This window comes from Gadus macrocephalus, chromosome 8 (genome assembly GCF_031168955.1).
Source record: "Gadus macrocephalus chromosome 8, ASM3116895v1".
NCBI classification, from domain to species: Eukaryota; Metazoa; Chordata; class Actinopteri; order Gadiformes; family Gadidae; genus Gadus; species Gadus macrocephalus.
The window spans coordinates 6,484,138-6,493,858 of record NC_082389.1 but is presented as its reverse complement, the minus strand read 5'-3'; the positions used below and the strand labels follow the sequence as shown (position 1 = coordinate 6,493,858).

The following is a 9,721-nucleotide window of genomic DNA, read 5'->3' as shown; positions in this document are numbered from 1 at the left end:
TCAAATAGTACAGTGAAATGGGGCACGTAAAGGACATACTAACCTACATTAGGCTTGGAGAAATACAGAAATACAACACACACATGCATGCACGCACACACTCATATGTTACTACCCTCACATTCACTACCCTCACATTTACTACCCTCACATTCACCACCCTCACATCCACCACCCTCACATCCACCACACTTACATCCAATACATGTGGAGATGTTATTCCCTTTGATATAAATATTATACACTTTTAATTAGCCCGAAAAAAAACCTGTAAACATTGTTGTATCTTGTAGTGTAAAGGATTGTTGAATATTTTGGAATAAATTAAATATTTGGGTGCACAGTGTCAAGCTGGTTTTTAATGGTTTGTTGATCAAGTTATACTTAGTCCTGAAATGGTCTAAGTTTGAAGTGTTGGCAGGGAACAGTTGATGGTGAAGGTGGTCTAAGGGTCAACATACAGACATCTGACTGGGCCTAAGAGGAACCAGTCATACAGACTTCTGACTGGGCCTAAGAGGAACCAGTCATACAGACATCTGACTGGGCCTAAGAGGGCCCATGGTTTCTCTTCAGTGTGTCCTTTGCTGGAGTTCAATCTCTGTAAAGTGCCTAGTCACCAATGCCTCGGCTTGTGCAATCTAACACTCAGGCAGCCAACCAGGAGTTGTTATGGAGTCACCTCTTTCTAAGGCTACCAACAATAACAGTCTGAGAGCTGTACTCTCGGTTACGAAACACTTTATATTAATACTGTGTTTAACTACCATAGTAATGTATTACATGCTGCTCAGTTATTTGGGCATACAACATCTAAGTCTCAAATATTACAACAACTACCTAGAATTCAACTATTTGAATCGTTTTTTTCTTTAAAAAACGATATTGAATGAAGCAACTAGCATTCACAGCATAATACCTAGAAGGCGACCTCCCTTTTTTCAATACTTATTTTTGGAAGATATTTTTTTAAGATCAAATAATTTTACTTGAAAATCATGATCATTAAAAACAGAGTCGCGGGAGGATAAGAACAGCCACGACACTCTTCTGTCCATACATCCCCAGAGTATAGAGAGATGTCGAGCAAGGCGCAAACAAGCCAGAGAGGCACTGCTGGAAAATAACCTCCGCTCAGATCACGGAATCCAAGCGTTCGTATGAAGTGCGTTCAACATCAGTGACGGCAATTAGCTGTCTCTACTAATGTATGCTACTGCTGCAGTCTGCGAGCAAGGTATCGGGAGGACGACCCGACCTTGTCACTAACTAAATCAGTTTCTCTGTCTCTAACTACGGTTACTGTGAAGGCCCAGGTCTTACGGCGAAAGGGAAGCATAGGACCAGATGGAGTTGGTGAAATGAAAGGTATTTATCACCAGGAAGTTGTGAATGTATATTGACATTTAAAAGTCTAGACCCCGAATATAAGACGACCCCACGCATTTCCAGGAAGAAAAAAAAACATCTTATATTCGGTTCAGTACGGTAGACTAGAATTTAAATAAATCAATGTGAACATCTGTGTTCTCAAACAATAAAGTGTGCAAAGTCGATGGTTATTTATTTAGTGGTAGTTACCACATGACGAATCATTTGCAACATCTCATTATTATTGATCATCATTCCTAACTGGCAGAGCTGTGCGGTTTCCATTAAAGACACTACAAACAAAAAGACGAATTCAACTGAGTTACTGTACGTCCACAGCGTCAAAGACGCTTTGGTCGCTGCGAATTTTCGCTGCGAATTTTTCTGTTCGCTTTGGTCGCTCAAGTCGCTCATGACGTACAATTCAATTATGCAGACGCATTTAAAGGAGCCGTATGCGTTTAGTAGGCCCTACAGACAGCCATATCAAATATTGAACTCTCCCATACACCTTGGCCATATTGCCGAGACGGTTTTGCTTGTTCGATAAAGTGCTTTGACAACAAGTAGGACAGTGATTCCCCCCAATATAAAAATCCTAAAATGTAGGCTAATTACAACCGAGAACAAAAAACCCTGCGTGCTGTAGTAGCCTAGTTGAAATATGTTTCACTGATCTGGATCTGCAAATCATGATCTGCACTCATTCGTCGCATTCATACGTTGCATACGTGCACAGGACTGGTTGGCTCCGCAAGGCAAATAATGGAACATATCTATCTATCTAGGTCTTTCTGTCTATCTATCTATCTATCAACGCGTGTCTAGTTTTAATGTGATGTATTGTGTGTATGTCCAGTCAGACTTGTTCTGTGTGGTCTTGTAGGCTACTGTCCTGTGTGGGACGAACCACCTAAATGGATTCCCGACGATTTGTGTCGTTTGGTATTAATGAAGACTTGACTATCTATCTATCTAGACTATTTAATTAAAAATTATTCACCTCAGGCTCCGTGAATAGTAGGGAATAGAGGGATAAAAGACAAGAGATATATCCCTTGTCATTTATCCCTCGTCTTGTCGATTAGTTTGTTTATGTGACGGTTTTGTTTAAAGCATGCTACACGCGATTGGTTGGTTAGATTGGTGGCATGTAGAGCAAATTATAATGATTCCCGCTTAAATACGAACGTTCTAGATGTAGCCTATAAATACTCCCGCTTATCATCACTTGATATCCAAACCACTATGGCGTTTCGATCTCTGAACTGAAAAAGGGTGGGTTCGTACAACACCGGGTGCCCAGTTACAGCCGCGATTAATACTTCAGCCGACATTTTGTTCAGTGAGTGAATAAAGGTAGGTAGGAACCAAAGTGCCTGCCGATGTTCCCTGGGATCCACGCAAGCGAAGAGCGTCTACATTCCGATTGGCTGTCAGTGTTTGGTCGCTGAAGCGAATAATAGTCATTTGCATAAAGTTAAAAAGTTTTCAACTTCTTTTTGACGCTCTGGTCGCTCAACTTTGGCCGCTGGTAGCGTTGGTCGCTTTGGTCGCTCTTGCCCATAGAAAGTGAATGACTTCCGGCGATTTGGTCGCTCAATTCGCTTCTGGTGTGGACGGACAGTTAGGCTTGCCTTCACCTTTATAATACAGATTTCGTTATTAGTTTGGATTCGATTCCTATTTGTTAGTAAAAAAAAAATTACAAATCGAAAAAAGTAAAACGGCAGGAATCTTGGTAAGAACAATTAAGACAGCAGTAGGCTAGGCCTATTCTTTTAATGAATTGACTAGAAACAGCTGCATTAGTTTACGTCCAAGTTCACGTTGCGAATAAACTTTTGTCGTAGGTTTGGTTTCAGAAAAGTAACTTAAGTAATTATTCACACTAAAACAAGGGTGTTCTCTGAAAGGTAAGTGTGCTTGACATAGGTTGGCAAACACGCAGATATGGACATTAAGGCCCCGTCCACACGAAGCCGATTTCATGGCGAAACCGCAAAGGTCTTGTACGGTTCGGCCTTCCGTCCACACGAAGCCGGCGAATCCGCTGACCGAAACCGCAAACTTCTGAAACCACCCTCGGAGGTGGTTTCAAATCTACCCGGTTTCGTTTTGGATTCGTGTGGACGCCTGAAACCGACTGAAACCGTAAACCATGAGGTCATCGCCCCACCCCTCGACCCTCTAGCCAATGACTGTTAAGCCCGCGGAGTCTCAGAACTCACAACAGCAAGGATTTCTGTAGCAGAAGCAGCGCTCCTTATGGGCCTGGAATGTGTACTACAGCGTTTCTACAGATCTACCCGGTTTCGCTTGGCTTCGTCTTTACGGAGATACTGCGAAACCGGATAGATCGAAACCGTAACGGTTTCGCCTGTTTCGGCTTCGTGTGGACGGGGCCTGAGTAATGGGATGAAATCCAAGGTAAACAGTGGTTTGAACCTCACAAACTACACTGGGGAGTTGAACGAGGTCAAACTGGTTTGGACCACCTCCAGAGTTGTCTCCATAGTCCTTAAAGTTGTTATTTTGACTTATTATTACTACACTTTTGACTATTCTAATATTATGTTGCTATTATATTACTTTGGAATTATGTTATGTGATAATACGGACGATTATTATAATCTGAGTGTCCCTGTGAACCTGATTAAGTTATACAAGAGAAAGATAACCAACCTTTGTTTGTTTGACAGCAGACTACTAACAAATGGACCATCGGTCGGAATATGTCTACATTGATTATCAATATTATAAAATATACCTAAATATAAAATACACCTTAAGAGTGTTAGTGGTGATTATTCAATTATTAATGATGAAAGGAAAAAATTGCTATGAACGCATTTTGGAATCGTAATTTTGATGAACAATTCAAAATATATTTTTTAATTGTTCTTCAATCAAAAACGGTAAAAAAAAACAATGAATATGGGATTGGAGAGGACTATTCACCCTCTTCACGGGAAGATCGGTGTAAGACAAACACAGGTGTAACACAAACACAGTTGTAACACATAACACTGATTAGTGATTACCATGGTAAGGGTATTGACAAAACCAGTGACGTTAACACACACACACAGATATGGGGCCTTTTCAGAGAGCTGTCTTGCAGGGCTAATTCTGAAACCTCTGAAATATAATTCGGGAACTATGGGCAGGTGTTTTTATTTATGTGTCAAAGCACCTTGAAAGGCCAATGTGTGTCCTCGATACTAGTTTGGTCTACTATCTGTGCACTGGTACGTTAAGGGAGCAGACCTATAATTAGTGTTATGAGCAACAGCTGTGTCTGTCCTATGATGACACCTCTGTGAAAAAGGTTTATAACTCAAGTTGTCCCACAGATGGAGTGTAGGTCAATCCTCTCACGTATCGAGGAGGAGGAGGAGGTGGAGGAAGAGGAGGGTGATGATGAAGCCCATGACATGGAAGAGGATGATGGGGACAGAGAGGAGACCCAAGAAGGAGGTGTAAAGGAGACAGTGGACCAAATGGGGGGAGAAGAAGAAGAAGACGAAGAAGACGAAGAGGAAAGTGGCAGAGTGGAAGGAGGGGGAGAAGAAGATGAGGAAGACTCTGACTCTCCCTGTCTGACGCCAAGACCCTGGCGTCTGCCTCGTGACTTCGACGTCGTCTTCCAAGAGACGCGCTATGTGGACAATGTCCAGAGTGAGTCTGGGTCAGAAGACGGCTCCCTCTGTACAGCCGAACCACAGCCCACCGCCTCTCCTCCCGAGCCCTCTCCTTCATCAGAACACACCCCTTCTGCAGAAAGTACCTCTCCACCCGAACACGGTTCTTCATCAGAACACGCCTCTCCACCCGATCAGACCTCTTCATCACAACAAACCCCTCCATCAGAACACACCCCTTCTTCAGAAAGTACCTCTCTACCCGAACGCGGTCCTTCATCAGAACACGCCTCTCCACCCGATCAGACCTCTTCATCACAACACAGCCCTCCATTAGGCCACAGCTCTCCACCCGAACACACCTCTCCATCGGGATACACCACTCCTTCACAACACACCCCGCCTCCACCCACACACTCCTCTCCATCCGAACACACCCCGTCATCAGAATACACCTCTGCATCAGACCACCCCCCTTCATCAGAACACACCCCCCAATCAGGACACACCCTTTGGCCTCAACCGGGCAGACAGTGGAGCCATGGACTCCCAAACATGAAGGTATGCCTTTTCCCCCAATTTTCCTTGACACCGTCTTTGTGCTGTCTGTGCTGAACTGCATCTGTTCTCTAGGTCTACTCCTGGGCAGAGAGAGCGTGGCGGCGGTCAAGAGCAGGGCAGCCAAAGAAAGGCACGAAGAGGAGGCCTTCATCAGATGTAGGCAACAGAAGCACCGGTAGTACCTGCTCAATACAGCATCAATCAATATAATGCTACACCAATGTGCGCTAACCCCATCCTCCCTCTTCCCCCCCCCCTCTCCCCGCAAACCTTTCAACTCTCCCAAGGAGGATTTTCCTGGCTGGTTGCTGGAGCTCATGTTTAGCATTGAGGAGTCGACAAAACATGTACTGTTCGTTGAATATGAACATGCAAAGGCTTAACGGGTCGTTGCTTGTTTTCTGAAGTTCTTTCAATGGTGTGATGATGTTGTTTATCGTGGGGCATTTTCACTGGGATGGTAGAGGTTTACTTTAAGCTCAATTTATTTTTGATATCTAACTTTATTTTGGCTGAAGTCCCACAGACAATCAAGTATTTTTTCTTGAAGAAAACAACAAAAAATGAAAGAAGCTATGATTTCTAAATAAAAGTCCAATAAATTAATTTGTTTCACATCAGTGTTTTTTGACATTTTTTATGGTAGCTATTCCTGATTTGCCAAGTTAAAAGTTAGACCGACCTTTCTGAACTGACTATTCTAACATGACTACAACAGAGCCAGGCTCTTTTTAAGTCCTATGTAATACTACACCAAAGCAACAATCAATTACTACTGGCTGTCTTCACACAAACATGTTGTGATTGCGGTGCAGGAATCCATAATGTTTGTGGTCAGGCTCTGTTAAAGGGTCATGAGGCCGTTGTTTGTGCTGTCTGAACGATAAGGTGACCCTTCACCAAATGGACTGCAGAGGCCAATATGTTATTGGGTTTCTTCAGTCAACAACTTAATGATGTGACAAATTCTAGCCTGCATCGTCATTGCTCAACAGTCACCTGCATTAAAGGTCCCATGACATGCCACCAGGTGTGGGCTGATTAGCCGTTACAAGCCGTTTTGGAAATCTGTCCCTTATGACATCACAGTTGGGCGTGTCCACCTAGATGTGTGCTGGATGGATCAGTCTACCAGCCTACACAGTGGACTGTAGCAAACGTTGCTCATCCGTCCGTCCCACATCTAGGTGGACACGCCCACCTGTGATGTCTGATGGGACAGATTTCCAAAACGGCTTGTAACGGCTAATCAGCCCACACCTGGTGGCATCTCACCCTAACTGCTCCCGACGAGCTGGCTGTCACCCTACATGGTTGACCCTGCCGTCGATATGTGTATGAAACGTGTAAGTCGGTTTTGACAAGTGTCTGTTAAATTCCCTGAATTTAAATGTAGAGTTAATCAGTTCTTGTGGCATTGCCCGCTTATCATGAAACTTATGTAATTCTTATAAACATATATATTCATGATTTGGTAGTGAATGTTACATTGTTCACATAACATGCCATCATGGGGTGATGTTTTGGTTGTCCAGTGCATAACCTCACCAGGGGGGTTGTTTTGAGGTACATCCCTTAATGTTCCAGAGTCAATATTGACCGCGGCCTTTGTGAAACGGGAATCTACGCACTTCAAGCAAGACCGTCCGCCCCAGTGACACGGGTTGTTCGAAAACATTTTACATAGGCTCAACCACCGGGTCAAAGATTAACTCGTGCGGGGGCTGGAGGGGTGTATAAATACGGCCGGTTAAGGGAAATCAATTTCAGAAGAAAAACACCATCCCCAACGCACCAGCACTAGGTTGAAGCTCAGCGAGGAACAAAAAGGGCCAGAGCTACACCAGACCAAAGAGAAACTCAAGAGAATACGTCGCTGAAGCCGGGAGATGTCTGGAATACACAGGAGGTTGACAGTGGTGGTGGTGACGGTGGTGGTGGTGAGTGTGGGGGTCTTGGGGGGGCTGGCGAGCTGCTCCCCGGTGGCGGGGCCCATCGAACCCATCCGCTGCTCCGCCTGCACCCCGGAGAAGCTCAGCCAGTGCCCCGCCGTCGCCCCGGACTGCGGGCAGATGCTGCGGGAGCCCGGCTGCGGCTGCTGCATGGCCTGTGCCCTGGAGACGGGCTCGTCCTGCGGGGTCCACACGGCCCACTGCGGCCAGGGCCTCCGCTGCACCGCCGGGCCCGGGGAGGCCAGGCCACTCCACGCCCTCATCAGGGGACAGGGCGTCTGCACCCAGGAGCCCGGGACAGGTGAGACCCATCCGACTCTGACACACTCTCTCTCTGTCTCTCTCTATCTCTCTCTCTCTCTCTCTCTCTCTCTCTCTCTCTCTCTCTCTCTCTCTCTCCCTCTCTCTGTCTCTCTCTGTCTCTCTCTCTGACTCGCTCTCTGACTCTCTCGCTCCCTCATCTCTCTCTTTCTCTCCCTAATCTCTCTCTCCCTAATCTCTCTCTCTCTCCCTCATCTCTCTCTCTCTCTCCCTCATCTCTCCCTCATCTCTCTCTCTCGCACTCTCCCTCTCATCCCCACCTCTCTCTCTCTCTCTCTCTCTCTCTCTCCCCCCCCCCCTCTCTCTCTCTCTTATGGGGAAGCTCTTCTCTGTGGTGCTGTTGGTGGGATTCAACAGCATTTTCACGGTTGTTTTTTGTGTCAATGATTTGTTTGCTGAATCAATATCTCGTTTAAGTGAACCTAGTGCACCAGTACACCTAGAGAGGTTTAAGTAGTAAACCACTAGTGGTAAAGTAAGTAAACAGCACATTTTTGGGTTCTATTTTTGTCAGTACATTTTTATTGATTTGTAAGAAAATGACTGTGATGATTGTGTATTAATCTGAGCTGTGCCCCATCCCCCTGCAGAGGACGTGGGCGGCCTCCCGGACCACGGCTCCCTGCACTATCTGTTAGGGTTCAACGGCCCCCTGGAGCCCAGGGACGCAGCGGAGGCCCAGGAGACAATCAAAGCCAAGGTCAACTCCATCCTGAAGAAACTGGTGCAGCAGGTGGGACAGTTGGTAGTATTAGTAGTATTAATACTTTATCACAAAGAAAGCTTTAGAAAATTGTTCGAGAGGCTGATGACATTTTTCATTTGATTCTTTATTAACTGCCAAAGCCGTACCTCAAATCAAACATACAAAACAAACAACGGAAACAAACAATAAAGACATAAAAGAAATGAATTAGCTTTGTGTGAATAAGGGAGAACGACAATGCGGACCAGAATCAGCCATGAATCAACCTAATGCAGACTTAATACGACGACCACATTGTGCATCCATTGTCTGTTCTAACGGTTCACTTTTGCTGTGCAGGGTCCTTGTCACATTGAACTGCACGACGCGCTGGATGGCATCGCGAGCTCCCAGCAGGCACTAGGAGACAAGTTCACAACATTCTACCTCCCCAACTGTGACAAGTACGGCTACTACAAAGCCAAGCAGGTAAGCAACGTACCACGAAGCCCTTCAGTCTCATGTTCATATTCTGCTCGCGTCGCCTCTTCCTAATGACCTGTGTCATTGACCCTCCTTCTCTCTCGGTTTGCCCCGCCCCCTTCTTCAGTGTGAGTCCTCCTTGAATGATCCTCCGGCTCGCTGCTGGTGCGTCTCTTCCTGGAATGGGAAGAGGATTCCGGGATCAAATGACCTGCCCACGGACTCAGAGTGCAATCAGGAGCTTACACACTGAGAGCATGGACATGGAAATACAAACGGTGTGCGTGCAAACACACAAGCACACACGCACACACACAAACATGCAAGCGCTCACATGCACACACACAAATACACAGACAAACACAAACAAACAAATAGGTTATATATATTTATCCTGTGGTAAATGTATGAACCTGAGCTTCAGGTAAATAGAGATGCGCCATTGATACATTACAACGTACAAACAAACATTAAATAAGTTATATAGCCGCAAAGACACCCACATTCACATAAAATGATTTTATGTGAATTCAGGAGAAAACAAATCATTTTAATTTATTGACCTAATGTATATATCGAGTCTTATTTATTCTAAATTTGTCAACACGCACTCTCGGGACCCTGCTTATAATTTTTAGACTTTTTAATATGTTTGCCTACTTTTTTTTTTGTAAATAGGGCAGCACTGTATACATTTGAGTCAG

General features: G+C 45.1%; 2 protein-coding genes across 6 annotated transcripts; both read left to right on the top strand.

Annotated features, from left to right (window-relative positions):
* The first annotated feature begins 1,039 nt into the window (after nucleotides 1–1,039).
* Nucleotides 1,040–6,189, top strand: LOC132462727 (cell surface glycoprotein 1-like). 5 transcript variants are annotated; one of them, XM_060058435.1, is made up of 6 exons: nucleotides 1,040–1,257; nucleotides 1,339–1,368; nucleotides 4,077–4,108; nucleotides 4,728–5,576; nucleotides 5,649–5,732; nucleotides 5,864–6,189. In XM_060058435.1, exons 3-6 carry the CDS (start codon nucleotides 4,088–4,090, stop codon nucleotides 5,957–5,959), a joined length of 1,050 nt encoding a protein of 349 aa, XP_059914418.1. In that variant the 5' UTR covers nucleotides 1,040–1,257; nucleotides 1,339–1,368; nucleotides 4,077–4,087; the 3' UTR covers nucleotides 5,960–6,189. The 5 variants fall into 5 exon arrangements, with proteins under 5 accessions (XP_059914418.1, XP_059914417.1, XP_059914419.1 ...); XM_060058434.1 differs by having other exon boundaries at nucleotides 4,074–4,108; XM_060058436.1 differs by lacking the exons at nucleotides 1,040–1,257; nucleotides 1,339–1,368 and adding an exon at nucleotides 3,165–3,287 and having other exon boundaries at nucleotides 4,074–4,108.
* A 1,134-nt stretch (nucleotides 6,190–7,323) lies between these two features.
* Nucleotides 7,324–9,370, top strand: igfbp1b (insulin-like growth factor binding protein 1b). Its single transcript, XM_060058444.1, has 4 exons — nucleotides 7,324–7,829; nucleotides 8,440–8,582; nucleotides 8,895–9,023; nucleotides 9,145–9,370. The coding sequence occupies exons 1-4, from the start codon at nucleotides 7,466–7,468 to the stop codon at nucleotides 9,268–9,270; spliced, it is 762 nt and encodes a 253-aa protein (XP_059914427.1). The 5' UTR covers nucleotides 7,324–7,465; the 3' UTR covers nucleotides 9,271–9,370.
* Nucleotides 9,371–9,721: the final 351 nt, after the last annotated feature.